Below are 26,088 nucleotides of genomic sequence, written 5' to 3' on the forward strand. Positions count from 1 at the left end.
GCCGAAGCTGAGCTCGTCGGGGCGATTCGAGCTGGCGATGAGGGCGATCGAGCCGCTCTCGAGCTCCTTGTTGCGCTTGTACACGAGCCGCGTCTCGAGTCCGAAGCCGTGGCGTGGCGTCTGGAAAAACTCGTTGTTGGTCATGTATTCGCTTAGCAGTCGGGATCTCCTGGGGACTTCCGGGGGAACGGCGATCGAACCTTTCTCGGCATGTTTGTGTGCGTCTGGCTCATCGAGTGCTGACAAGTATGGCAACGCGTAGCCGAAGCCGGTCTGCGTGGCGGTGTCGAACTCTTCCCACTCGTCATCGGGCGACAGCGCGATTAGTGGAAGCGGCGGTGGCGTGCTCAGCACGGGCCCGTGGGAGCGCTTCCGCACGAGTTTGTACGGGATCTCGGCGTACAGCTTCAAGCTCATGCTGAAGCCTCTGTCTGAAGGCTCTATAGACGCACGAGTGAGCGAGTGCGTTAGGAGGAGGAACCAACGAACGTAAATGGAGTTCGTATTGAAAATAGTTTGAGCTTGACGTTGCTTGTCGTCACCGTCCTGAATAGAAAGCCTCCGGTCGGAGATCGATGACCGCTTTGCTTAAGCGGTGGCAAAAAGCACGACGGCCATCTGACCGATGTAGAAGTACAGGAACTTGGACTGCTCGTGCGTGACGTAGCACGCGACGTTGCGCCCGACGCAGCAGTGCCACAAGAGTCCGTGGTATTTCTGCTCGAAGTGCTGCTTCACCTTGGCCGCGATCTCCTGCTCGTTCGTCTCCGTACTCATGGCAACCTGCGCGACCGCGATGACCTCGTCCTGCAGCTCTTGGTCCATCGTCGACGTCTTGACCACGGGCTTCACTTGAGTCCCCATCGCGTCTAGCTAAATAGATATCTCGCTTTGAGCTTCCGACCTTTCAAACAAACCTCTATGATCAAATCGGGTAGCGATCGATCGATAGATACATGTACATCAACATCAACAACAACTAGTAACATGCCTAACTACTCTTTGAACGCTTCTATTTGGACTCCCGATCGTAGCGCGAGAGCGGGTGGATCCCAGCTCACCTCTTGCGTCAACAGGTTGACGTAGTACACTTGGCCGGAGCTCGGGTCCACCGCCTGCCTGAACCGCTGCGCCAGTCTCGAATTCAGGTCCTCCTTCGCTTTCTTGGCTCGGTACAGTCCTTGCAGCCGTGTGGCCGCCTCCTCTTCCGTCCACTGGCGAGGCTTTCGTGATCCTGGAGCGTTGATCGCTGACATAAGCAACTGCAGCTTCTTCTGGCGAGTGCGAGGAGTGAACACGTCCGAATTGGCGCCTCGCCATAGCAGCGGCTTCTCCCATGTTGTCTCCTTTGTGCGGGTGTTGTGGTAGTAGTACATGCCTTGCTCTGGGTCGTAGATCCGCTCGTAGACTGATCGGCAAAGCCGCAGCAGGTTCTGAAAGCCTCGTTTCCGGCGGTAAGCGCGCTGCACCATGCACGCGGCTCGTTCAGGGGTGAAATGTTCCTCCCGCTCCTTCTTCTGACGCGTGCGAGGTGTGAACACGTCTGATTCCGCCCCACGCAGCAGCAATGGTTTCTCCCATGTTGTCTCCTTCGTACGAGTGTTGTGGTAGTAGTATAAGCCTTGTTCTGGGTCATAGATCCGCTCGTAGACTGCGCGACACATCCGAAGCAAGTTCTGAAAGCCCGACTTACGGCGATACGCACGCTGAACCATGCGCGCGGCGTCTTCTGGAGTCAATGGCTCAGTGCGCGCTATAGCAGCTCTCTTCTTGTCTCGTTGACCTTCAAAATTGGATTCTTGCTTTAGATGTTCGCAGCGTGTGCGCGGTGTCAGCAAGTCGTCGTCACTCACCCAGCGAGGCTTCTCCCATTTCACCTCTTTTGTCTTGGTGTTGTGGTAGTAAAAGCGTTGAGTACCAGCGTCCCAAATCTTTTCGTAGACAGACGAGATCAACTTCCTCATGTGGCGTCGAGCAAAATGAGAACGGGCCATCCGCTGCAGCGTTGAAGCTGCTTGCTTTTCCTCTTCCTCCTTTGATTCAAACACCCTTTTCACCTTGTTTTGAGTAGTTGAGGCAGGACCGGTCAGTGTCTCGCGCCCGAGAGCCACAGGCTTCGTCCACTGTGTTTCTTTAGTGTACTTGTTGTAGTAGTACGTCTGCCCTGTTGCCGGGTCTTGGAAGCTGGCATATACATCACGAACCAGCTCCTTGAGCTGTTTCCGCGCCTTGCGAATCTTCCACATCGACTGAATTTTCAGCAGTGCTTCTTCACGAGTTAGCGGGGGCTTCTGCTCCAGCTGATCGTGGATTTGCTCCAGCAAGTCTCGAAGCGTGCTGTAGATCCGCGCTGTAGTGGCGTAGGTCTTTTTGAAATCGATCGAGGTAGAAGGAGACCGTGGGGTTGAATCCTCCTCGACGGGGTCAGGTCGCACACATGACCCGGGAGAAGAAGATCGTTGCATGAACGCTTGCGTATCGGCGAGCAATAATTTGCACTCAGCCGCATCCTGCTCTAGGTGGTGTCTGAAGCGCAAGTTACATCGTAAATAAACTTACGAAAAAGTTGCAGCGAGGCAGCCAACAGATCGTGTACAAACCTCGTGATGTGAGATATCCACTCATCTTCCTGGTTGGTAGCATCTACAGTTGTGTAAAAATTAGCACGAGAGTATTGATCAACTGTTCGTAGTGTCGAAAGGTTACCACCTTTAATTGGCGTCCATGAATGTGGAAGTCGGTAGTCAGGATGTCGAGCAGCAAAGCAAGCGTCGCAGTAGTATCCCCGTTGAACCTCATCAAACCTACACAAACCATTGACCTGAATCAGTAACTTCAGAATTTAACGTGAAAATGCAGGATTCCGTACTTGGCGCAGCTGTGGCACTGTTTAGTAGCTATAGCACCTCGACAGTGAAAGTGGCAGCTGCATCGGCTCTAACAACAGCAATCTTTGGCATGAGTTTTCACAATGTGATTTCGATCCCTTTTTCGGAGTTTGTTTTACCGGGGGTAACTGAATGCCTTGAAATTGGCGAACATGCGGTCGCTTCTTGGTTCCGGGTTTGTTTTCGGGGGTGGATCCGTCTCGCGCCCTGAAGTTGGCGATAACTTCGTGTCGGTTGATCGCTGCCCGTGGCAAAGGTGCTGCTTGCGTGCTCACGCGCGGGTCACCGAGACCATTGGGCCACTCTGGGTATGAATCGGAGTTGTCCATGTTTCGCTTTCCTGCGCGACATCAAACACTTTCACTGATCATCGCGATCATGGGGCTATTTCTGTCATCGTTGTAGTAATTGGGTCTTGCTATTCAGGTTTCGAGTCGACCAGCTGGTGCAAGTGCGTTTGTTTGATCCATGCGGGTGTTGATCGTGAATGCCTACCCAGCCTCCAGTAAGCGCGGTCGTGAGCGTTTCGAGCAATTCCGGCGCCATGTCACGCGCGTGGTGAGAGAACTGCAGAGAGCGGAAGTCACGCGCGTGGAAATCGAGGTAAGGACAATTTGCATTAGTAAACAACGAGAAGGTCTCATTAAAATACATGTAAATCCTCTTCAATTGTGTTTGCTGCAGGAGAAGCATCGTAGTAATCTCGACTCGTTCCTGTTCGAGCTCCACTCGGAATTTGCTGATCCGAACAACATCACCAACTTCGATCAGCTCGACTTTGTATTCGTGGATGGAGACGCAAATTCAAGCCCGTGGGCTCCAAACATGCGCAAGCTCGCACTGCTGACCAAAATGTGCATGATGACGGGCAAGTGCTTTTTCGGTAGTGGCATTGGCGCATCACTCGTCGCCTTCTCCTGCTCCACCGGCGGCGAACATTTGCGTGTCCTAAACAACGACGGTAAGGGGAGTTTGATCGATAAACTGCAGGACGTCCCTCCACCGCCGCCCGACTCCAGGTCAATCGGGTTTGTGTCACCTCGCGGTGGAGACAACAACGTGCTGCTTGATATCAAGAGCGGCGACTTCTTCGTTTTCGCTGAGAAACACCACAGTTGGGTACCGAAAGGCAATACAGGCCTTGTACTCCACTCAAGTGACAGCGCGCGCTGCTACGGGGCTCGACCTAACTCGGCTCGAGCTGGGGGAAAAAAGACAAACGTTGGGCAGATAAGCCAACCACTTTTCCTTGCCAAACGCGGCGAGTTGCGCTGCTGTATCCGCCTCGAAGTAGCCAACCAGCACCCAGTAATAACCACGACATTCCCGAGGCAGCGCGAGCTGGTTCTCAACTGCAAGAGCAAGTGGGACCTCGACGAGGAGATTGTGAGTACAGGCGGCAACAAGTATCGAGTTCTGATCGATAGCAGCCGTGGTCCGATGCTCGTCGAGTTCGGGAATTGTTTCGGTTCACACTTTGAATTGGCCAGTGAGTATCCGGAAACGCTTGCACTGCTGCGCAACTTCACGTTGACAAAGTACGAGGAGCTTAAGGTGCATGCGCATATCGACCGCAGTTTCGTCTCCGCCATCAGTGGCTCGGCCAGATTAAAGCAGCGATTTGCAATGGCACAAACCAAACAAGTTGGGTCTACTCGGACCGAAGGGATCTCGAATGCCAAAACTAACAACACTCACCTGGTAGAAGGCCACGAAGGGATCGGTGTGGGTCGAACGTCGCCTAAACGATGTCGTCCCGTGTCCGCAGGCCCGTACCGTTCGAAGCCGCACGAGGCAATAGCAAGACGCATCCATACATCGAGATCAGCGTATCCGTCGCCAACTTCTGAAGCCTACCACAGTCATGGAAGCGTGCTTGAAAGTAAAGCACCTGTGCATGTAGAGTCTGCTAGAACTGACCGGGACAGTGAGAAAAGGGAACTATGCCCCGAGACGGACGAACTCTCGTCTGATGCTGTACCATTTCAAGCAAAACCACGTCGAGTTGTGCGCGTTCCCCAGAAGAACGAGCTGGCAAGACCATACTGCGCACAGCATCGCTTCGTCAAGATGCGCAAGGAGGAGAAATCCCTGGCGAATGGCTACTACTCGGTTGTGAACGATGCGCCCTATACGAGCGCGTACGAGCAAGAAGCTGTCGCCAAGCAGGTACGGACACTTGAACACGTTCGAGTTGAACTCTCTGGTCGTAGTATAACCGATGTCTGCATTGAAATGATGTAGCGGAGCAAGTTGAAGTGGATGGGTGGGCCATTCCGGACGGTCTTTGGGAAGGCGTCGACCCATGTCGTGCCGGAAGCCAGCATCTTCGTCAAAGACCCGTTCGTGCAGGAGAACGTGCCGTTCTACATGACCCAACGGCGACAGCTCGAAGTCGATGAAACCAAGAGACCCTCACCACCTCAACAGCATAAAGTGCGACAGAAAGCGCGAGGGAACTAGTGTGTTGAATAGTGCATGTTGTAGTCCAATGACGGCGGTAAAACACGAATTCATAAAGTTAGTGCCACAGTCAGTGCCTGTTGCCAACTAACTGCTACTTGAACTCCTGGAGGCTTCGCTCACACTTGCATTCGCTCTTGCTGTCTGTGCCCCCAGGGGACTGTACCGGTAGCTGATTAATTGTACTGCGCGATAGCTTGGAGCAAGTCCTTCGACTCTTGCACGAAGTTGACGGGCTCCAGGTTCACCACGCCAGCCTTCACACGGAGCTCTTCCTGCACGTTCTCTGCCTTGACGCGAAGCCGGCACACGTACTGCTTGAACAGCGCTTCCTTGAACGTCGACTCATAGAGCGTCGGGTTCGTGTCGCGCAGCTCGCCAATCTCATCGGCAGTGCGGCCGTTCATCACCACCTTGCCCTGGTCGTTGAAGCACGTCGTCCACGTGCTGCCAGTGTGGTCCAGCATCACCACCGACAGGATGTAGCGGTTCTCGCAATTACTGTAGGACGTCTGGCACTTCTCGCACGTGTAATTCTGCGCCACATCGGCCACAACCTTCTTCTGGCACTTGGGACAGGCCTGGTAGAAAACGCCCGTGTCGTGCTTGATAAAGTTCACTGTTCCCTTCACTGTGATGTAGTCGGGCTTCTGGCCAAAGCCCAGTTGCTTGCCCTTGATATCGTTGATCACAGCACGCTCGGCAAAAGTGCCAAGCGAGCCACCACCGAAGCCGCCTCCGCCAGAGCTAAGAGACTTGGTCTGGGCCGCATTGCCGCCGTTAGAGAACCAGTTGACGAGGTGGCCAGCCTCAGGGATCGTCGGGTTGACAGTGAAGCTCGAGCTCATCATCGTGCCGATGGATCGGCCGTTGTAGTCGCTAACACGGCAGCCCTTGATGGCCACGACCTGGTTCAGCCAGCTGGAGCAGTCCTCCTTGGCGCGTTCGTTCCACATGGTGCACTTGATCTCGGCGTTCGAGTCGTCCACGAGCGAAATGTCGCGCTTGAAGAGCTGCTTGCCAGCCTTGGACGTGATTTCGTTCACCTGGCCCACATCGCGCACAATACCGATCACATCCACGTTGGCCTCAGCCGGCACGCTCTCGATCTCAGCGATCTTCTTGAACGTGTAGTTCATCTGGGAGATCTGGCCGTCCTCCGGGGCCGGGGAGATGTCCGAGTGCTGGTCGAAAGTCACCTCGTAGTCGTTGTCCACCGACGAGAAGCGGCGGTTGGCCATCTTCACCTTTCCGCCGGCGAAGTAGAAGACGCCACCCGGGCGCAGCGTCTCGTAGAACTTGTCCACGCCGTCGTTGAAGAACGTGGCGCGGATCTCGCCGCCCCGAGCGTCGAGCAGGTCTACGCTGAAGAGCTTGCCGGAGCCGCGCGCATTGGTCCAGTTCTTGATGGGCGCGCGGTTGGTCACGCGCGCCTTGATGGTCCAGCGTCCGCCAGCGTACGGGTTCAGGCTCTGGATGTCCGATAGACGGACGTTCGGGTCTTGACGCACGACAGGGCCTCGGTTGTAAGCCGACGGAGCGGGCTTAGCCGGGGGCGCGTAGCTCAAGGGGGCAGCGGGAGGCTGGTTGTACTGGTTCACGGGGGCCGAAGGCTGCTGGAAGGACGACTGGACAGGGGCAGCGGGCCTCGCGCCAAGGGAAGCCGCGGGCGGCGCAGAGGCCGCGGGGGCAGCGGGGATTGGCGCTCCCTTGGAGCCCTCGATGCTCTGCGGGTTGCCGATGCGGTCAAAGGCCGGCACAATGTCGCCGATGCTCAGCACGATGAGGATGCGGCGGCCCTGCACTTCGTTGCCCAAGTAGTCCTTAAGTTGCAGCACGTAGTTCGTCTTGAGACTCTCGTTCTCCATCATCTAAGAGAGAAGGAAAGGGCCACGTTAGTGAGCTGACAACTGTGAGAGGTTGGCTTGCCATTGGAGCGCAGTACGTACCGGGGCCAGCTGCGTCGCGAGCATGCCGCTGATGTAGGACGTTCCATCGGAGAGCACAATGCTAGAGTGCAACACAAGAGCAAGGAAAAGGTTAGCAGCGTGGTCGCTACCCGTCGAGTGGAGAAGGAGGAGCATGGGCTCCTCCTTCTCCACTTGGGCTCCCTTACCGGTATCGGTCGCCGCCCGTGCCGCTGGCGGGCTTGATCTTCTTGGTGTCGATGATCTGCAGCCACGGCTCGAAGCCGTCGGGCGTCTGCTTGTTGTAGAGCATCGACACGGCGTTGGGCGTGAGGTTCACCATGGTTCACTCGCTGTGCCTCGGTCTTTGAGAGTGGCGGGCTTGGTCTTATGACGCGGGCACTTCGGTTTTGGCAACAATTGTTTGGCGCCAAAGTTATCGCACGTGGACCACATAGTATCCGAAATTAAAGGTGGATCGAAAATAAGGAGATGGCTACATTCATCACGACATGGCTTCAAAACTGCAATACGGCATGGCTTCGCTGCTGCTGGAGCAGCTCGCGAGCAAGGCGGCGGTGGACGCCGCCATCCGCGGCACGAAGGACCGCGTGTTGGTGCTGCGCTTCGGCCGCGCTTCGGATACCGTGTGTTTGCAGCAGGACGACATTGTGCGTGGCGTGACAACCAACTCGCGAAAAGATTCGGACCGTTGTCTGATGATCTCCACTACTGTACTGTAGCTGGCCAGGTGCGAGCGCGAGCTGTCCAAGATGGCTCGACTGTGCCTCGTGGAGGCGGAGCAGGTGCCGATCTACTGCCAGTACTTCGACATCACCCTCATCCCCGCCACCATCTTCTTCGTCAACGGCCAGCACATGAAAGTGGACTACGGGTGCGTCCCCCATGCTGCTTCAAGTATCTTTCACTATTATACCTAGCTGACGGATATTCGCCAACTGACACAGCACGCCCGACCACACCAAGTTCATTGGAGCTTTCCGGACAAAGCAGGACTTCATCGATCTCGTGGAGGTGCGTTGTTAGGGTGCAACAGGGCTTTTTACGTGTTTGGGGGCCGGGGTTTGACAGGGTACCTTGCCCATTCTGGAGCAGGTTATTTATCGCGGCGCAAAGCACGGCAAGTCGATTGTGAACTGTCCGATAGAGAAGTCGCACATCCCGCGGTACGACCTCATCTACAAGGACATCTAAAACAATGTTTTTATTGTTGTTATAAGTGCTTTACTTGAGTATGTTCATGCTGGGAGGAGGCACTACAGGCCGATTGTTGAAGAGATCATGCACACGCTGATTCGTCTTTTTGAAGGATTGTCGGGCGTCATCAACGCTGGCTTGTAGCTGCTGTAAGCGTCGTTGCTGTGGGGAACGTGGTCGCGGCGAGATTGCTTTCGAGGGGCCAAGGGCGCGCTGGTTGCCGGCTGCTGGTAATGGCGCTACATTATACTGCTGGAGTTTCGTCTGCAATGAGGAGAACAGGGGCAAGAACTCGTTAGTCGGGGTTCGGATTTCACTCAGACAGTGGCCAGCGTAGACCTACGAGGGTCTCTGCATCGTTCGGGTTGAGTCGCAGCGCTAGCTGATAGTCAGCGCATGCGGCCTGGCGTTTCTCGAGATATCGCGCAGCGTCTCCTCTTCGCACGTAGTACGACGGAACGTTGGGGTCCTGCTCGATGGCATGTCCGAACTCCAGCTCCGCCTTGTCGAACAAGGCTCGGTTGAACAGCTCCACGCCGAACTGGTAGTGCACGAGTGCAACTCGTGATTGAATGTTTTGGTCTCCGGGAAGCAGCTCCAACGCGTGGTGGTAATCTGCCAGAGCCTACGAAGACAATGAGTAAGTTACTCCGCAAGGCTGATACCAGAACCCGTACACATCACGCACCGCTTGGAAGTTGCCGAGCCCCCGATACGCGTCACCTCGATTAAGAAAGTATTGCGGACTGGCGAATTGCTCGCGGAAGAGCTCGGCCAGCTCCATTTGTCCCCGAATGGCTTGGTTCATGGCGTTTACTGCGAGCTGGTACGATTTTTGGCGCAGAAAGCGGATCCCTATGTCGTTCAAGATGAGGCTGCGCTGTTTGATAATGTCCCGGTACTGAGGTGACGTGTCCCGCGCCTGGTTAAGGCGCAGTGCTGGAACATGACCTGGTTGCTGGTGGTGGCTTTCATGGGAAGATTGGTGCTGGTTGTGCGGGATATATCTTTTGTGACGGTGGCAAGTCAGAGCCTTCTCCGTGTCTCGCAGTGCCATGTGATACTCTCCCAGCTCCCGATACGCTGATGCACGCAGCAAATAGAGCTTAGTCTCCTCGGGCGTGATTTCTGTGGCTCTGGAGAGGTTCTGGATGGCTTCTTGGAACTGATGAGCCATCAGCTGCGTGCGGGCCTGCTCGTAGATCGCCTGGGACTCCTTGAGCAGCCGCTGTTCGTGTCCAAGCACCTCCGGGTGGTCAGGCTGCAGAACAGCCGCCCTGTGGATATCTGCGGTGGCTTTCTCCTGCATGTGCAGTCGCCAGTGGAGCTTGGCTCGAAGCACGAAGTACTCGACGTCGCGGCTATTGAGGCAGATGCAGTGGTCCACGTCCTGAACTGCCTTCTCGAAGCAACCAGCCTCAATGTTCGCTATCGCTCGGTGCAGCCAGTAAACTTCGTCGAGTGCGTTGAGCTGAATGGCCTCATGGAGATAGCCCAGCACAATGTTTGGGGATTCCCCCAGGGACAGCAGCGAGTAAGCGTGGAGGTCAAGCAATGCCGCAAGCTGGTCCTTGATGCGCTGCGGCGGGTCCGGGTCAACCGCGAATAGCTTCCGGTAGTTTGCAATCGCCGACTTGACATCGCAGAGCTCCCAGTACACTTGCGCGCGCTTGGCGTACAGCTGCGCGTGCTCGGGACGCAGGAAGATGGCCTTGGTGAGGCACTGCAGCGCTCCGTCCAGGTCGCGGGCGGCAATGCGCAAGTCGGCCTCCTCCTCCTTTTGCCGCGACGCCTCCAAGGGGGTCAAGTCCGTCGTCGTTGAGGCATATTTACTCGGGCTCGAAGCTTCCATGATGCCTGAAGACAACCTGGTACATACGTCCATGCAACGCGATCTTTCGGTAGCTGGCAAGAATAGAAGCTCTATTTCGGCTCTTCATTCGCAATGCGGCCGTCAATGCTGCGTTGGCTGCTGCTGCTGCTGCACGCGTGGGGCGGCGTGCTCTCCCTCTGCGTCGGAGCTGCAGCGGCGATCGACGTCTACTCGCAGGAAACTTTTACGGACGCTGCAGCGCTGGAGCCGTCGGTGGACGCTGAATGCGAGGTGGACGAGATCCAGTTGGCGTCTGACGGGACGATCGCGCAATGGGGACTGGCACTCGGCACGCGCGTGGCGCCCAACATGACCGTGAACGGCACCGTGGTGCCCGACGGCTACAACTTCTACCACCTGTGCGTCGGTCGCCATGAGCACGAGCACCTCATCACGGTGGAGCTGCTGTGCCACGACGACGACGTGGGCGAGGGCGGCGACGCCAACCTCTACCTCTCCAGCGAGGTCAAGTACCCGCGCATGGGCCACTCGACATGGATCGCGCAGCGACCCGGCAACGAGCTCATCAAGCTCTTCACGTACCTTGATGGCTTCCCACGCAAGGACGAGAGCGGCGGCAGTCGCTGGATCGCGCTGCACATTGGCGTATTTGGCGCGGGATACGTCGACACCAGCTACGACCTGGTAGTCTCTGTCACGGACTTGCCCATTACCCCTGACATCCTCTCGAGGACAGAGTTTTACACGACGCAGCACAATCAAGCTCAGAAACAGAGACTACGCCGAGGATAGCTCAGCATTCCACAGCCTTAATGATGTGGCACCGGAACTATGGGAGACTACCTTGATCTTGCAGCTATCTCTTAATGAATGATCGTTCTTCTGAAAAGGGTGGTGTTAAAAAACACCAGAATGAAGTGAGAGGCTAAAGCCACTAGCAACAGAGGCAAGCTAGAAAGCTGCCAATACTGCAAAGTTGTTGCTCAGGCAGCCGAAGCTGCGTGAACACCTCAGCGCAATGCGCTTATCCGCCGAAGCCGTACAGGGTGCGGCCCTGACGCTTGAGGGCGTACACGACGTCCATGGCCGTCACGGTTTTTCGGCGAGCGTGCTCCGTGTAGGTGACCGAGTCGCGGATGACGTTCTCGAGGAACACCTTGAGGACACCGCGGGTCTCCTCGTAGATTAGGCCGGAGATACGCTTCACACCGCCACGGCGTGCGAGACGGCGGATGGCGGGCTTGGTGATGCCCTGGATGTTGTCGCGAAGGACCTTGCGGTGACGCTTAGCGCCGCCCTTGCCGAGTCCCTTGCCGCCCTTGCCACGTCCAGACATGTTGCTTGAGTTGGTTGGTTGTTGCTTGCTTCTTGCTTGTCAGATTGCAGAATGAGCTTCCTGGAGGGAGGGAGACACCGCGCCCTCCAGTTCAATTCAAATCCATCGGGTGGTGTCCTCCTCGCCTGTTTTCCCGCCCTCTTTTGCGCGCGCAGCCTCGTGACACATTGGGGCGACCGGCCTGCAGTCTCCTCTGTCCCCGCGGGAACTCCTCTGATTGGCTGCCTTAGCCTCGTCTTCGTTTCTTCTCTCTGATTGGCGGAACGCCACCATTCGCCTCTCCCACTGGTCAAAAATGCGTTACTAACCTCTGCGATTGGCGGAGCGCCCCGATGCAGGAGGGGACTTTGCAGCCAAATTTGGCGCGGCAGCGCCTGGTCTCCCCCCCCAACGTTTGAACGGCCCCGCCCTTCAAGTCATTCCCCAATTTGCTCAGCTCTCAACACTCGACCGCCCAGCAACCGAAGCAACCATGGCCCGTACCAAGCAGACCGCCCGCAAGTCCACCGGTGGCAAGGCCCCGCGCAAGCAGCTCGCCACCAAGGCTGCCCGCAAGTCGGCCCCCGCCACGGGCGGCGTCAAGAAACCGCACCGTTACCGCCCCGGTACGGTCGCTCTGCGTGAGATCCGTCGCTACCAGAAGTCGACGGAGCTGCTCATCCGCAAGCTGCCGTTCCAGCGCCTGGTGCGCGAGATCGCCCAGGACTTCAAGACGGACCTGCGCTTCCAGGGATCGGCCGTGCTCGCCCTGCAGGAGGCCGCCGAGGCCTACCTCGTGGGTCTGTTCGAGGACACCAACCTGTGCGCTATCCACGCCAAGCGTGTCACCATCATGCCCAAGGACATCCAGCTGGCCCGCCGCATCCGTGGCGAGCGCTCGTAAGTTGTCTACCGTCCTCGGTCAGTGGTAACTGCTCGTTAAGAGCACATTCACGCAACCGGTGAGCTCATCCTCTCTGCGTCGGCTCGCTTGAGCTGACCTACTTTCATCCTGGTGTTTTTAAACACCACCCTTTACGAAAGAAACCAAACGAGTAATTGCAGTTTATACGAGCATCAGTAGTGGAGTACATTAGTGCAGCGCGCGAGGAACAGCATATTGCTGGCGGTGATGAAGGGCTTGAGAGAATTTTCGAACTCAAATTCAGCGTTCGGAAAGTCACGATAGATGCAAGCAGATACGTGTTGCATGTAGAGTTAATTCTCGTATACTGTGTTGATGCTTTTACGCCCGCAGCCGTTGAGAAGAATCGAACTTCACTCCGCAGGCAACACACCTACAGGAGACATCAACGTTAGCCCTTTTGCGTGGTTCTACCAGCGGGAGCTCACGCTATGAGTACTTACGGAAAGTCGTCTTCGGTAGCGACAGCAGTCTGTAAGCAGTAGTAGCAGTACACATGCTTGCACGACGTGATGTACGGCGTCTGTGGCGGCGAAATGCCACAGAGGCAGCACGCCGTGGAGCACGTGTCAGCAGAAGGCAACCCCCCCTGCAACGCCGAGGTCGTGCGCAGGGTGCTCCACGTCAAGAAAGGCAAAACAAAGTTGCCAAACTCCTGCAATCAAATCAAGTGTCAGCCTTGTACGTGTAGTCAGCCATACCATTGATGAAGTCGCACCATCAATCCGTCCCAAAGCAACTGACGGGTCATGTACTCAAAGTTGATCGAACGGGGCGCTGTCGACGGCGAAATACTCTCCTGCAATGTGCAAACAATATAACCATGTAAGCAGTCATTCAACCTTTAGCAATGCACACAGTTCAAGGTTGAAGCGTACCATTTTCATGCCCAAGCATCTCTCAGGCAGCGATCGATACGTCCCCTTGCGCAGAAAGACGAGCAGGTTTACAAACTGGCACGTGATCACAAGCGTCTCCAGCTTCTTCATCACAGTCAGAACCCGCTCCCGAGAGCTTCCGCGCTCATCCGACGTGCCACCAGCTCCTCTGGCCGTCCACCGGGCGGACGAGAGGTATCGAGACAAGCGCTTCCACACGTACGGCACCCCAACCGACAGCAAGAAGAAGGCGCCCACACGTCGTCGCGTCAGCAGGTGCGGTGCGTACCGCACGTTCTCCAGCTTCATGCCTGGCGTTGGCTGCAGCACAAGAACAGTTAGATCACTCATGGAATTATTCACGAGAGAATAAAATACCAGCGCCTCGCACCCTTCCCAAGCCCGTCGTGAAGGCGAACAACAGCGCCCCAAGAGCCGCATCGATCTCCGGCTTGATGCGGTCCACGACGCCTGGCTCAAACATGCTGAACATGCTCTTCATGGGCGTCTTGAGCAGACCGAGGATCTCCGAGTCCAGGATGAGCGCGTCCAACTTGTTCACGCGGAGGTTGCTCGACGGGCCACGCAGCGACTGGTACGGCACGCGCAGATTGGGGTCATCACCGTCCTTGGGGGCTGTCGCGCGGCTCTCCTGTAGCGCCGCTGCCGCGGCCTGCACGTGCGTCTGCATTGATGGGCTTGATGCGCTTGAGGTTGCGTTCTGGTTGACGCAACGTCGAACGTGCAAGGTACTACCGAAAATAGCGCCTTAATTTCGGTACTTGAAGACGGCATACAAAAATCGAGTGAAACCGTGTCAAGCTTGGCGAAGAGGCGCAATGATGATGAGGATCGTGGTTGTTGCTCTCGCGTTGCTGTTGTCAGCTACAGCGGGCGCAGCTCGACACTTCCGAGGCGGAGACTCCATGGCGCTGGTGCTCTCAGAGAGTACCGAGGACAAGGTGAACGAATCGTGCGACGCCTCAAATGGCCAAGGGTGCCAACGCCGCCTCACAGAGCAAGACGACGGGCAGCAAGACGTTCCTCCTGAGTTCGTGCCGACACATGAGTGGCAGGACATTTTACCTAACCAAGTGATCCCGCCGGTAGGTGAAGTGATCAAATCTTTGCTTAAGCGTAAGTATTTGCAGATGAACATCTCTCTTGACATTTTCTAATGCGCTGCAGGGGTTATACATCCGCGTGAACCTTGAGACCGGCAAGAAGGAGGCCAAGCTGCTGGATTAACTTCAATTTGCCATCGAAAGTATAAGCGGCAATAAAGTCCCCAGTTTGATATCGGACGAGTGATCGAGCCTCGACTTCCACATTATCACCTGACCGAAACAATGCAAGACCGCTCCCTTCGATAACGCATTGACCTTTTCGGCAGCACACGTTTGCTAACTGCAGTACGTGTGCGCGCGCACTTCGACGAGCGAGCCTCGGGCGGCAAATGCACGCTCGTGCCGGTTAGGAGGAGGCAAGGAGCGGTGAACAGGAACGCAGCAGCAGCTCCACCCATGTTCGAGCCGACCCACGAGTGGAAGGAAATCCTTCCTAACCAAGTCCTCCCAGCGGTACGTGCCACACTCAAGACGAGCAGCTTGTTTGCGCGGTGTTATTGCAGTCTGACTCGTGCACTCCTGTCCGCAGGGTCTCCACATCCGCGTGAACCTGCAGACCGGCAAAAAGGAGGCCAAGCTGCTCGACTAATAGCCAGTCATCGCCAATAAAATTGCGCAACATGACCCTGGCAGCGATTCCACCTCATGCAGCAACAAGACTTTGATTGTCTTTATTCGTCCACACACCCACACTCTCAGAACTACCGTCCTGCGTTGCGTCGAGGCCACGTGTCATGCACAGCGACGAACACCACAAGAACAGCTTTCCTTCACATTTGAAAGACGCGTCACCTTCCCTTATGTTGCGCATCAGTTCTGTTTTCAAACCTTATGGTGCTTCAGCAACTTTACGAGAAATGTGAAGACCACGTATCCACGTCAGCGAGTTGCCATTCTCGATTCCGACAAAGTTGCCGCGCGAGCACCACCGAAGCGAGCCCCCACAAGCACCGCAATGCCTCCACGAAGCTCGCGGCTTCGTCGCTTCCTGCTCCTCACAGCCGCAGCAGTTGCCGTCACGCTGTGCGTCACTGCTGTCTCCGCTAAGCAGCACCAGAAGGTCTCCGTGGACATCTCTGCGCCCGAGCCGGATGCCAACGGCGTTACCGTGCCCGAGTTTGTGGCCACGAACGAGTGGCAGGAGCTGCTGCCTGGCCAAGGCGTGCCGCGGGTGAGTGTCTTTGTTGTTGCTTCTGCATTGTGTCCATGGTAGCGGTTGCGATGTACTGATGACGATCTCTTTTGTGACACAGGGACTGCACGTGCGTCTGAATCTGGAGACCGGCAAGCGCGAGGCAAAGCTGGTGGACCCAAATGAAGAGGCGACGGAGGAGTCGATGCGCTCGGTCGTTGTTGACCCGAACGCGAAGGAGACCACAGTGACGGTGTCCACTGATATCTCCGGAGACATCGTGCCGACCGAGGAAGACGACGACACGCTTACCGTTACCGATGAAGTAGTTAGCGAGGACGCCGACGACGTGACTACGGACAGCTCTGAGTTGACTAATACGGAAGAGGATGAAGCCCCACCGGCCGAGCCGAACTGGAACCACGAGAAAATATACGACGTGCTGCAGGCGCTGCCCGAGCCGCCCAAGGTGGAGGGTATGGACATCCACGAAGCGCACGAGAAGCTGTCTCCTGCCGAGTTCCGGAAGCAGATCGTTACCCTCTGGAAGAAGCGCCAAGCTGAGCTCAAGGAGGCGCTCGAGTCGCTTCAGGACGACGCAAAGTATCTGGGCAAGCTGCTGGAGCAGTTCAAAGATGCTGAGCAGAGAGGTGATACCGAGGGCCAGCTGTCCGTGCTGGAGGTGCTCGAGTGGGAGGTGCAGGATCTGGACAAGACCCACGTCTTCAACTTCATTGGCGGGTTTGGCATCATTGCCGAGTACCTGAACTCGACCAACTTGCCTGTTCGCTCGCACGCTGCGTGGGTGGTCGGATCCGCGGCGAAGAACTACAAGGATGGCCAGGAGTGGGCTATCGACGCCGGTGTCATGCCGAAGTTGATTGATTCGTTGACCCTGGAGATTCCCAGTACTGAGGAGACAGCCAAGGACGTACTGGAAGTCAAGAAGAAGGCCATCTACGCTCTGTCTTCCATTGTGCGATCGAATGAGCGCGGACAACGGCTGTTCAAGCTCCACAATGGGCCTGAGCTTCTGGCGGGATTGTTTAACGATGCTCACCCCACGAAACTTCAGTTGAAGGTGAGTCGTGATGCAACCGGATGTGAGCGGCTCGAGTAGCATCTAAAAGTTGTGTGGAACTGTTTGTGCGTGTAGGTGCTCCTGTTTGTGTATGACTTGCTGGCAGAAGCCGCGGAGAGCAAATTGCGTGCCGGTGAACAGCCGGAACCTAATGCGCTGATGGAGCTGGAAGAAGTATTCCAGTCCGCGGAATGGTGTGAACGCTTCTCAGCGACTTTCGTTAAGATGGCACGTGGAACTGATATTGCTGAGCTTTATGCTCTACTTAGTAGTTCTAACTCCTTTGTCTCGTTCTTTCAGGCCCCGCTTCTTGTTCATCGCGAGGTGATTGAGCTGGTGGACGCCATGCGCCACCAGCTTCCTACGTGCCAGCAGGTGCACCAGACTTCTGGTGTCAAGACCGTAGTGGAGTCGCTTGCCAAGAATTTTGCCGATGACGAGGAGCTTGACAACGAAGAGAAGAAGGAACTAGCACTCTTCTTCCAGGACTTCCTGGGTCGCGTGTGAGTTTCCCGGTAGGTAGTGAAGCTTTTGGCTTAATATATTAACGTGCACTAGCGTGCACAGGTAAGCTCACTGTGTGTTAGTATGTACTCGTTTGAGTAAATGCGCGGGTCTTAACTGCGCAACCCCCTGCTTGGTTATTCAACTTGGGGGTATTTAGCTCTGCTCTACATCTTCGTGACAAAGCCCCAGACCTCCACGTTGTAGATGCCGAATTCAGCTTCAGACGTTAAGCGTCTACGCGTACAACGGAAAATAGTTAGGAAAATAAACGCCACCATCAACACAATTACGCTAACGTACTCGTTCTCAAATGTCTTTGAGCATCCACTGGTACCGCGAGATAAATCCGAGTTTAGGCACCAAGCAAAGTCTCCCCTACAGAGCGCAACAATAGCATTAGTGAGTCTGTTGTCAACAAAAACCTCAGGAGACTTAAAGCGGCTTACCCTCCACCCATGGCGATACACTCGTCGTTGCTGAGCATGATCATGGTATTAAGGTATGACCACGGATAGCACTCGAACTTGGAGTTGAACGAGAACACAAAGGACTCGCCAATACCGTAGTAGTTTGCCGAGTCTTGCCATTCCTCCGAAGCAAAGCCACCGAAGATGTCGCCCTTGGTGGTCTCGACAACGACCAGAGTGGGGTTGTGCTTCTTCGCCTTGAGCAGGAGTGTGTGCAAGCTGCAGCCATCCTGAGCGAGACTGTAGAGCAGCTTCCAGTTGTGACATCGGCGAGAAGGAGCCAGCGAGGCCTGAAGGTGCGCCACGAGCGACGACGCATTTCGCGGGTTCGAGAGCACCTCGTTCTTGGAACCTCCAATGAGCTTGGGCAGCTCCGGCTGCAGAAGCTTGCGTCTCCGTTCCTTCGCTAGTCGGGCCTCCTCAGTTTCCTCCGGCTGAAGGCTCTTGCTCCGCTTCAGAAACGTAAAGTGGTTCCCCATTTGGCGTCTACAGACCGTACAACAGTCGGTTTACAACACATCACGGAAGATAAGCTAAGTTCGGTAGACAGACGTACATTTCCTGGAGGTCGTCGGTGTGCAAGTCGAGAGCCACGATGTCCGAGTCGATCCGCTCCGGGAGGCTGTTGCAGCGCGGCTTCCTCTCGAACACACGCAGGGCTTCGACAGTGGCGTGAACCACCTGCTTGCCGAAGTTATTGATATCCGGGAGCTCCGATTCCTGCATGTGGAAGCTGCAAACACACCGCGTCAGACACGTTGGCATTTCCAAGACCGACCAGACAACAGGACGATCGCTTTAACATCGGGAGGAGCAGCAAGCAAGTACGAACCGTTCTGCGATGTTGTGCAGTGTCTCGTCTCTCTTGGAGGCGTGCGCTCGCTGGAAACGAGGGTCGTCTAAGCTCAACGGCGTGAACAGCCGACTCATACTGGTGTCGTGCTCCAATGAGCAGCGTTGCCTTTGCCTCTTCGCGCAAAATGCACACTGAAGACTTCCATGTTGACGACTCGGTTTATGCGGTGCCTTGAGACGCGGATGAGCGAGGCATCGCAGGAGCGACTCCGACACAAGGATGCACGCCAGTGGCGACAGGTATAAGGCACTCGATTGCTGGGGGGGAAACCAACGAACCAAGCAGCCTCCGGTTTGACGGGGGCGTTATTGCGCAAAGCTGGTGCCGCCAGTCCTGACCAGAATCAGCCCATTGCGCAGCGCGGGAGGCGTGAGCAAGCCGCTAACGGCAGCGGTTAGCGCTCGTCCGGTTCCCGCTTGCCAGCGACTTCAAGTGCCTAAGCGGCACCGCGCGGCCCGTGTCTCTGCCCCAAGTACGTACCGGACCAAGCTGAAGTACCGAGCGCGACCCTGCGCCGCAGCGACTATGACTCGCACCGCCTACAGCGGATCTCCCACCTGCAGACCGTCTACGAGCAATATGTGGGGCTGCAAGCGACCGAGAGCGGTGGCCATGGCGGTCATTGCGCTGGTCGCACGCAATTTCAAGCGCATCAAACTTCAACTCGCTTTTGGATCGCCAGCCAGCCAATCACGACGCGTCCACTGACGTGAAATGATTACACCACTTTTGCTTTTCAAGCGTCATGCGCAACTCGACCAAGGCGACGCCGGAGCCGCTTGGAGTCCTGCGCGGCCACGGCGCTCCTGTCAACAGCGTGGGCTTCCTGTCGGCGTCCACCGTCGTGTCTGGCGCTGGCGATGGAGCCGTGAAGATTTGGGACTTGAAAACGCGCCGGGAGCTGGCGTCGAACGTCGCGGCGCACTCGAAGGCAGGCGTGCTGCACTCTGCCGCCCTGCGAGGTCTCGCGACGTCGGAGCAAAGGTTCGTCACGCAGGGTCGCGATGGATTCGTGAAGCTGTGGGACGCACAGTCTTTCAGCGCGGCAGCGGAGCCCGTTGCCAAGTTCTACTGCGGGTCGTACTCGTTCACCAAGTTCGCGACGCTGCGCTGGCCAGGGGACGAACGCGCAGCTGAGAGCGCAAACTTGATCGTTTGCCCAAGCAGCGTCGACAACAAGGTGAGATCGGTAGATGATGAATGACTTCTATTGTGATGGGTTCAAGTTATCTAACTTAAGTTGGGAATGGGGTGGCAGCTCTTGGTCTACGATATTCGAGTCGATGGTTCGTCGCCAGCGTCAACGCTCGTCGTGCCGGACGCTGCCAGCAAGCGAGGGATGTGCGTGTCGCTCTCCCTTTTCAACAGTAGCGTGGAGCATAGTGAGGATGGCACAGGCGGCAATGTGCAAACGTATATCGCCGCCGGCTTCGAAGGTGGACAACTCGCTATCATGGACTTGCGATCCGGTGGCAAAGTGGCTTGTGAGACCACCGTCGCTCAGGGTACAAACGCATGTACGTTGCTTCTCCTCTTGGAGGTTTATACACCGCTGCTCCCTCTACTGATACTAATGTTTGTTTTGTTTGGTGAATTAGTGCTTGCTTTTGATGTCACGCGCGACGGTAGATCGGCCATCTGCGGGTCTTCGGGCGAAGAGCTCTACGCAGCCAACTTTGATGTGGCAACGTACACACTTAACTCACGGTCGTTCTTCTCCTGCAGCCACGGGGGATTCAGCAGCGTGTGTATTCGAGCAGATCAACGCATCGTCGCCACCGGTGGCTGGGACCATCGCGTGCGTCTGTTCCACTTGCGAAAGCTCAAGCCCCTCGCCGTGCTCAAATACCACAGCGAGAGTGTCTTCGGACTGGGCTTCGGTGCTGATAGCGCGCTGCTCACATCTTGCTCCAAGGACCACAAGATCGCTCTTTGGTCGCTATACCCGCCGTCTGCAGCCGCTGCGTCAAGTGCGTTGCGGCCGTATTGAAGTACGATACAACGGCTTTGATGGGAAAACTGCGGTTAACTTATTGGGCTTACGATGTGAACTCGACCGACTTTTTCAGATTGGCGTTGTAGTACAGGAAGTGGTGGTAGCGGAAGTAGGTGATCAACTCGGCGAAGCCCACGTCGCGCTGCGCGTGGCACTCGCGTCCACGGTGGCCATACTGCTGGCACACGCGGCACTTGTGCTCACCGGTGCAGTGGTTGGCGTTACCGCACAACAGGCAGGCCTTGTTGCGGTTCGGACAGTCTGCACCACGATGAGAGCCGCGCTCAATGCAGTATCTGCAGCGGTGCTGGGCCGTGACGTGGGCTTTGCTCTGGCAGAACGAGCAAGCGGGATCGTTCGTTTTGTTGTGCTTGTGAGCCTTGTGGGCATGCTCGAAGGCGCGATCGATAGACTTGGTGACCGGCAGAAGCGAGAACGGCGCAGGTGTACGTCGCCCGACACCCATTCCGTGCTCGCGCAAGAAAATCTTGATGCAAGCATCCACGTATCCCTCAGCGGTAGGAGGGAAGGCGTGCACTGCATCTGAAGGATGCATCACAATGAGCAGTTGCTGCGGCTCGAAGAGAACGCGCAGGCGAGCAGCAAAGCCGATGTCGCCCACACGAGGCGATCCGAAGCCCACGAAATTGATCTTGCTTGCGTCCCAGCCGTTCATACGCGCGTGGTCACCCAGGTACAGCATGAACAACTGCCCCAAGCACCCTCCCATGCTGTAACCAGTCACGTGCACCGGAACGCCCTGCTCCACATACTTGAGGATAGCGTCGAGCAGGCCTTCCTTGATCATATCTTGCATGTAGTCGTTGATTGCGCGGTGAACTCGAACGACGCGGGCTTTGCTGAGTCGCACAGGGTTGATCTCACCCGATCCATTGCTGTCCGCGTCACTGTCTCGACGGCGTCGTCGTGTGTGGGTCTGCGCATGCACTGGGACAGCCGTCGGCTGATCCAGAACGAGCGAGTCGAAGCGCTGAATACGCGGCCTCCGCATCAGCTTCTCCAGAATCGAGATCCCAGCAGGCTCAGTCAAACCGCGATCCAACGCGACCGCCATCATGTTCTGAATACTCTGGCGGATTCGAGTCTTCTCACCGTCTGACCAGGCGTTCCCGATCTTGCTCCACATAAACTTCAAGAGCTGAGATGCAGGCTCGTAGTCGCCCGAGACGGACGACGTCACGATGTTAATCGCCGAGGACAGCGACATGCCCTTCATCTCCGTCTTGAACTCTTGCAGTTCGTCTTCCGCCCAGCCAGACCAGAAATCTCCCCAGACGTCACGAATAGTCTCCGGGTTACCTGCAGGGCTGAAGGCCACCACAACATCGCGCGTTGGCTCGCTCGATGGGTGCTCCACGATGCCTTCCCAAACGTGAGCGCGAGCGCAGTGGCTCTTGTTCTGGAAAATGTGCTTGAGCTCGTACACAGGAGCGATAGCGTCGGGTGCCCGACGATCAGCGCGGATCTTGACACCAAGGCCAAACTGGACATTCTTGTTTCCGTCGGCATCTTCATTCACGACGTCGTTCTCTTTGAGCATCGAGAACTTGGCCGACAGCAGCAGCAACTGCTTACCGCGTGAGAGAATCTCACGCTTCCGCCGGAAGCTGCGGTGCATGTCGGCAACAGCTGACGCAAACGAGTCGTTAATGTCTTCATCTTCGGGGCAGGTCACGATGGTTTCTTCCTGCTCGGTGATGAGAAGAATCTCGTTCGAGTGGTGATTTCCTGCAATCACATCGACGCCCCACTTCTCAAGATCGGCGTGTGCAGCTTCAATGTCTTCGCCACTATCGAGTTGGTGCTTGCAAGTGATCAGGAAGGCCTTGGGACACCAATCCTTGCGGATCTTGCGGATCATGTTGGGCACTCGCACGAAGTTGACTGAGAACTCGTCGCTCTTCTTCTTGGCGATCTTCTTGGCCAGCTTCTTGATGTGCCTGGTCTTGCTGTGCTTCGACGTCGAAGAAGAGGATGACGAGAAAGAAGACGAAGTCGACGATGGCGCTGGCTCGACACTACCGCTGGCTTCATCCGCAGCTTCCATCGCCGCGGCGGGAGGGTCCACCGGCACGTAGAAGTCCATGAGCGTGGCGGCCAGCACGACCACGCCGCGGTCTTTCGCGACCTCCATCGCTCTGGCCGTGAGTCGCACGAGCATGAGATACTGCTGCACGGACGTGAAGCTGAGGTTGAGCACGCGCGTGCTGCACTCCGTGTAGAGCTGGGCGATCTTCTGGAACTGCAGCTGCTGCGAGATGTCGACGCCCGAGAGCATGAGCCCGTTGTCCTGCAGGCGGAACATGTCCATGAAGGCCCCATTCTGGATGTACTTCTGGAAGTGGCGCGTGAAGGGCCGCAGCGAGTCCTCGCGGTGCACGAAGATGACGGCGTAGCCCAGCTGCAGCAGGTACTCGGCGCACGCGGGGCCCTGCTGCTCCTGCACCTGCGGCGCCACGTCCACGAACGTGTCGTTCTCCGGGTCCAGCGGCACGATCGTCGCGCCCGACGTGATGAGCGCGATGCCGCGGCGCTTGTCGGCCAGCTGCGCGGCGATGAACTGCTCGGTCTGCCGCTGGACGGCGCCCAGCTCCCAGCGCGGGTCCTCGGGCGTCTTGCTGAAGAACTCGTTGACGAACTCGCTCGAGTCCGTGGGGACGGACCCGCCCATGCGGTGGCGCAGCGTGCCCCAGAGCGCCATGTCGGAGCGGTGCGGCAGGAACGACGACAGGCGGTGGGGCTTGCTGTCGTCGCTGGAAGTTGCGGACTGACGCTGCTGCTGCTGCGTCGTCTCGCTGCTCATGGGGTCGTGCGTGCGTCTGACTCTGACTTTGGCTTGCAACTAAGAAACGGAAAATGCGGCTATGTGTGTGTGGTGTACACTCTCTTGCACTTGCTTTTTGTATGCCGCGACTTGAACCCACCTTGGGGCGGAATGGTCAGAACGCGGATGCGCGTCAGTCTTCGATCTGGGGCCGAGTTCGACTGTGCTGACTCATTCCCACGCGGTGCAACTTTAATCCGCATGCTGCATGTCATGCAGGCGTGCAAGGACCATTGGCACGTTATGTGTAGGTAGTTTGCCTCGATGCCGCTTCAGCAGCAGCAGCAGCAGAGACTGTTTACGGGCGAGCCGCGGTTTGACATGTCGACGACATGATGGTGTCGTCGCAGCGTCGCTCGAACAGCGCAATGTGGATGCGGAACGGAGACCGAGCCGAACGACTGGTCCGAACGCCTTCAGCTTCCGTCGAGGGCTGCCTTGGGTTGTGATTGCTAGCGCGAGGCATGGACACGTCCGGCTTGGCACTCTCCACGAAGCTGCCGCGCTTTCGAGTCGCAGTCTGCATGCACGATGGGGGTTCCTCCAAGGTGAAGCTCGCCCGTGGTAGCCATGACATCTTGTAGCGTCCTGGACCATCCTTGCCTGGAAGCCGACGCAACATGCAGCAACTTGCTGAGCAAGGGCAACTTGAGGTGCATGTCTTGTGATAAAACCACAAAGACCCTGAAAAACACAATAGCTTGGTGACTTTTAGGATCCCGAAAAAGATTGCATATCAACGCGCGCAGAAACCTGGTGGATGGAGGCCCCAGAGCGACATCGGCGGTGTCCAGCTTTGACGCTGCTTGTGCTGTTGGTATGGTGGGCCACGGCATTGCTCCCGACGCTGTGCGGTGCACTGAACTGTGCGCTGCCGGAGCCGCAGCTCGTGGGGGTACAGAATGCCACCGCAGTCGAGCTACCTGTAGACGTTGTTCTCACGACGGTCTCCCACCAACACAACGCAAAACCAAGCGATTTGGTCTTCGTTGCCATCCGCAATGCCCGGAACATGCCATGTTGGTAGTACGTGCTACGTTGTTCAGGAATCGCGCCAATCTGTGCTGACGTTGCTGTGCAGGGCACCAGAAGATCACTATCAAAACTCCAGGCAGTCATCGGATACGTAAGTTGCTATCTTACGTGATGCAGAAAAATTGACCGACTAACGGCACCAATTTCATTAGTCACCACGATATCTGCGGTGAGCTCCGCGTGCTCGAGGACAGACCTTTTCGTTTTCGATGGGTACCTCCCTGCGGAGACGAACGTGAACACGCAGCTCGAGCCGACCGAGTTGCAGTGTGTGAAGACGCCTGAGCTGCATCTAATCATTTTCTGGTCAGCCATGCCGAACGCTCAGTTCTCGAGACTTCATCGCGTTCTAGCCGCGCTGTCCGACGTTGTCAGCTACCCCGAAGCCGACTACCATATACGGCTGCATGGGGTTTTTCGGGCGGATCCAGGCGTGGAGAAGATCGATGAGAGCTGGTACCAAGCGTTTTACGGCAGCACTTACTACGGGCTCTACTTTGGAACGCCGGAAAAAGTAGACATGGTGCATGTGAAAGGAAACGGAGCTTTTTACGTGGCACTGGTGGAAGACTTGTGCCCCCAGTACGCGTACGATCTCGAGCGCGGAATGATTCTAAACACCAACATGTTTGCGCTGAAGAACATTCTGCGAGAGCTAAGTCCTCAATGGTATCAAGTACATACGACCCAGACCCAGCAAGAATCGGACGCTGATTACAAGTTCCTATTTGGCGGGACTGCAAGGGAGATCGTCCGATCTCTTCAGCTGGATAAACTCTGGTCTGCTGCCGAGTACCGTGAACCCCGTGTCGACAACGGCGTTTACGTCCTACCATGGAGGCGTATATTCATCCCCGTGGATGCGATGGAGACACTTGGAGCTATGATGCAAAGCGAGTGGCATCGGTTCGAGCTAGACGTGCCAGAAATCCATGTACGTGCATGCCAAAGGCTACGAATCACGGGGATTCTTACAAATGTTTCATTTGACTGTTGCAGGCCGAGCTAACTCCTGGTATGCTGGACCCTGACCCAACGTTAAGCCAAGAGAACATTCTTCGCGCAGCTTTTCTCGGCTCGAGTAGGCTGCCGCTCTTGGCACACTTGCCCACTGATTCGCGGTGGTACAAGGGGATGCTGGAATTGAAGCACGCCAAGGCGTTCCGCGTACTGAAGGAAAACGGTTGGGGGCGCCAATTGCCCACATGCTCTACTGTTGGAGATGCCGCTGCCATCCTGTCTTCCGAGAGCTCCGATACACCAAAAGATAGCTCGCTCCGCGACCACGTTCGTCAGCTTCAACAGCGCGTCGACCACTTCAACCATACCCTCATCGTCGTCAGCGCCAGCGCTGACGGACCTTTCACAATATGGGACGGCAACCACCGCGCTATCGCATTGGCGCTCACCCAACCGGACAGCCACCTACTGCTCGTGTACATGGGCGTCAGCCCCAGCTTTGCCTCTCCGCACCGAGGCTCGCTGTACTGCCCCTGATAACGCCGATCAGTTGATGGAACTGTTAGAAAACGGTTATGTTATTAACAAAACATCAGTAATCTCCCGAAACCGAATCAGTTCTGACAGGGAGTGAAGTGCTACCGAAAACCGTCC

The 26,088-nt window shown here is 56.5% G+C and overlaps 14 protein-coding genes across 14 annotated transcripts; 8 read left to right on the plus strand and 6 right to left on the minus strand.

Annotated features, from left to right (window-relative positions):
- Positions 1 to 588: 588 nt before the first annotated feature.
- Positions 589 to 777, minus strand: PHYSODRAFT_483342 (hypothetical protein; the record flags this gene model as incomplete). Its single annotated transcript, XM_009520574.1, has 1 exon — positions 589 to 777. One exon carries the CDS (start codon positions 775 to 777, stop codon positions 589 to 591), a length of 189 nt encoding a protein of 62 aa, XP_009518869.1.
- Positions 778 to 1,097: 320 nt separating this feature from the next.
- PHYSODRAFT_416934 (hypothetical protein) lies at positions 1,098 to 1,544 on the minus strand (the record flags this gene model as incomplete). The annotated part of the gene is made up of 1 exon (XM_009520575.1): positions 1,098 to 1,544. A coding segment is annotated over one exon (447 nt), but the record flags the coding sequence as incomplete, so codon positions are not given.
- Positions 1,545 to 3,356: 1,812 nt separating this feature from the next.
- PHYSODRAFT_481022 (hypothetical protein) lies at positions 3,357 to 5,351 on the plus strand (the record flags this gene model as incomplete). The annotated part of the gene is made up of 4 exons (XM_009520576.1): positions 3,357 to 3,491; positions 3,573 to 4,749; positions 4,879 to 5,057; positions 5,133 to 5,351. 4 exons carry the CDS (start codon positions 3,357 to 3,359, stop codon positions 5,349 to 5,351), a joined length of 1,710 nt encoding a protein of 569 aa, XP_009518871.1.
- Positions 5,352 to 5,383: 32 nt separating this feature from the next.
- Positions 5,384 to 7,607, minus strand: PHYSODRAFT_556228 (hypothetical protein). Its single transcript, XM_009520577.1, has 3 exons — positions 7,468 to 7,607; positions 7,301 to 7,361; positions 5,384 to 7,222 (listed from the first exon to the last, which is right to left on the minus strand). The coding sequence occupies exons 1-3, from the start codon at positions 7,599 to 7,601 to the stop codon at positions 5,528 to 5,530; spliced, it is 1,890 nt and encodes a 629-aa protein (XP_009518872.1). The 5' UTR covers positions 7,602 to 7,607; the 3' UTR covers positions 5,384 to 5,527.
- Positions 7,608 to 7,770: 163 nt separating this feature from the next.
- Positions 7,771 to 8,473, plus strand: PHYSODRAFT_324774 (hypothetical protein; the record flags this gene model as incomplete). The annotated part of the gene is made up of 4 exons (XM_009520578.1): positions 7,771 to 7,929; positions 8,002 to 8,153; positions 8,227 to 8,293; positions 8,351 to 8,473. 4 exons carry the CDS (start codon positions 7,771 to 7,773, stop codon positions 8,471 to 8,473), a joined length of 501 nt encoding a protein of 166 aa, XP_009518873.1.
- A 30-nt stretch (positions 8,474 to 8,503) lies between these two features.
- PHYSODRAFT_481458 (hypothetical protein) lies at positions 8,504 to 10,328 on the minus strand (the record flags this gene model as incomplete). The annotated part of the gene is made up of 4 exons (XM_009520579.1): positions 8,504 to 8,638; positions 8,720 to 8,740; positions 8,820 to 9,101; positions 9,156 to 10,328. The coding sequence occupies 4 exons, from the start codon at positions 10,326 to 10,328 to the stop codon at positions 8,504 to 8,506; spliced, it is 1,611 nt and encodes a 536-aa protein (XP_009518874.1).
- Positions 10,329 to 10,433: 105 nt separating this feature from the next.
- Positions 10,434 to 11,102, plus strand: PHYSODRAFT_485211 (hypothetical protein; the record flags this gene model as incomplete). The annotated part of the gene is made up of 1 exon (XM_009520580.1): positions 10,434 to 11,102. The coding sequence occupies one exon, from the start codon at positions 10,434 to 10,436 to the stop codon at positions 11,100 to 11,102; it is 669 nt and encodes a 222-aa protein (XP_009518875.1).
- Positions 11,103 to 11,310: 208 nt separating this feature from the next.
- On the plus strand, positions 11,311 to 14,068 carry PHYSODRAFT_284752 (hypothetical protein). The gene has a single exon (XM_009520581.1). The coding sequence runs from the start codon at positions 12,119 to 12,121 to the stop codon at positions 12,527 to 12,529; it is 411 nt and encodes a 136-aa protein (XP_009518876.1). The 5' UTR covers positions 11,311 to 12,118; the 3' UTR covers positions 12,530 to 14,068.
- A 286-nt stretch (positions 14,069 to 14,354) lies between these two features.
- Positions 14,355 to 15,144, plus strand: PHYSODRAFT_310868 (hypothetical protein; the record flags this gene model as incomplete). Its single annotated transcript, XM_009520582.1, has 4 exons — positions 14,355 to 14,538; position 14,565; positions 14,822 to 15,008; positions 15,085 to 15,144. The coding sequence occupies 4 exons, from the start codon at positions 14,355 to 14,357 to the stop codon at positions 15,142 to 15,144; spliced, it is 432 nt and encodes a 143-aa protein (XP_009518877.1).
- Positions 15,145 to 15,510: 366 nt separating this feature from the next.
- Positions 15,511 to 17,275, plus strand: PHYSODRAFT_324781 (hypothetical protein; the record flags this gene model as incomplete). Its single annotated transcript, XM_009520583.1, has 4 exons — positions 15,511 to 15,726; positions 15,809 to 16,768; positions 16,844 to 16,987; positions 17,069 to 17,275. 4 exons carry the CDS (start codon positions 15,511 to 15,513, stop codon positions 17,273 to 17,275), a joined length of 1,527 nt encoding a protein of 508 aa, XP_009518878.1.
- A 164-nt stretch (positions 17,276 to 17,439) lies between these two features.
- On the minus strand, positions 17,440 to 18,221 carry PHYSODRAFT_486204 (hypothetical protein; the record flags this gene model as incomplete). Its single annotated transcript, XM_009520584.1, has 3 exons — positions 17,440 to 17,509; positions 17,576 to 17,650; positions 17,722 to 18,221. The coding sequence occupies 3 exons, from the start codon at positions 18,219 to 18,221 to the stop codon at positions 17,440 to 17,442; spliced, it is 645 nt and encodes a 214-aa protein (XP_009518879.1).
- A 989-nt stretch (positions 18,222 to 19,210) lies between these two features.
- PHYSODRAFT_310845 (hypothetical protein) lies at positions 19,211 to 20,588 on the plus strand (the record flags this gene model as incomplete). Its single annotated transcript, XM_009520585.1, has 4 exons — positions 19,211 to 19,213; positions 19,362 to 19,778; positions 19,857 to 20,115; positions 20,197 to 20,588. 4 exons carry the CDS (start codon positions 19,211 to 19,213, stop codon positions 20,586 to 20,588), a joined length of 1,071 nt encoding a protein of 356 aa, XP_009518880.1.
- Positions 20,589 to 20,608: 20 nt separating this feature from the next.
- On the minus strand, positions 20,609 to 23,418 carry PHYSODRAFT_541206 (hypothetical protein; the record flags this gene model as incomplete). Its single annotated transcript, XM_009520586.1, has 1 exon — positions 20,609 to 23,418. The coding sequence occupies one exon, from the start codon at positions 23,416 to 23,418 to the stop codon at positions 20,638 to 20,640; it is 2,781 nt and encodes a 926-aa protein (XP_009518881.1). The 3' UTR covers positions 20,609 to 20,637.
- A 1,369-nt stretch (positions 23,419 to 24,787) lies between these two features.
- Positions 24,788 to 25,971, plus strand: PHYSODRAFT_479740 (hypothetical protein; the record flags this gene model as incomplete). Its single annotated transcript, XM_009520587.1, has 3 exons — positions 24,788 to 25,225; positions 25,268 to 25,408; positions 25,474 to 25,971. The coding sequence occupies 3 exons, from the start codon at positions 24,788 to 24,790 to the stop codon at positions 25,969 to 25,971; spliced, it is 1,077 nt and encodes a 358-aa protein (XP_009518882.1).
- Between the last annotated feature and the right edge of the window lie 117 nt (positions 25,972 to 26,088).

The sequence above is a fragment of the Phytophthora sojae genome, assembly GCF_000149755.1.
Source record: "Phytophthora sojae unplaced genomic scaffold PHYSOscaffold_2, whole genome shotgun sequence".
NCBI classification, from domain to species: Eukaryota; Oomycota; class Peronosporomycetes; order Peronosporales; family Peronosporaceae; genus Phytophthora; species Phytophthora sojae.

What these genes read in the sequence shown, in the direction of transcription:
- PHYSODRAFT_556228 (XM_009520577.1), bottom strand. Translation starts at nt 7,601, where the DNA reads ATGGTGAACCTCACGCCCAACGCCGTGTCGATGCTCTACAACAAGCAG. An exon ending in ACGGGCGGCGACCGATACCG is followed by an intron (nt 7,362 to 7,467) that starts GTAAGGGAGCCC and finishes GTTGCACTCTAG; the next exon opens with CATTGTGCTCTCCGATGGAA. An exon ending in TCGCGACGCAGCTGGCCCCG is followed by an intron (nt 7,223 to 7,300) that starts GTACGTACTGCG and finishes CTTCTCTCTTAG; the next exon opens with ATGATGGAGAACGAGAGTCT.
- PHYSODRAFT_284752 (XM_009520581.1), top strand. Translation starts at nt 12,119, where the DNA reads ATGGCCCGTACCAAGCAGACCGCCCGCAAGTCCACCGGTGGCAAGGCC.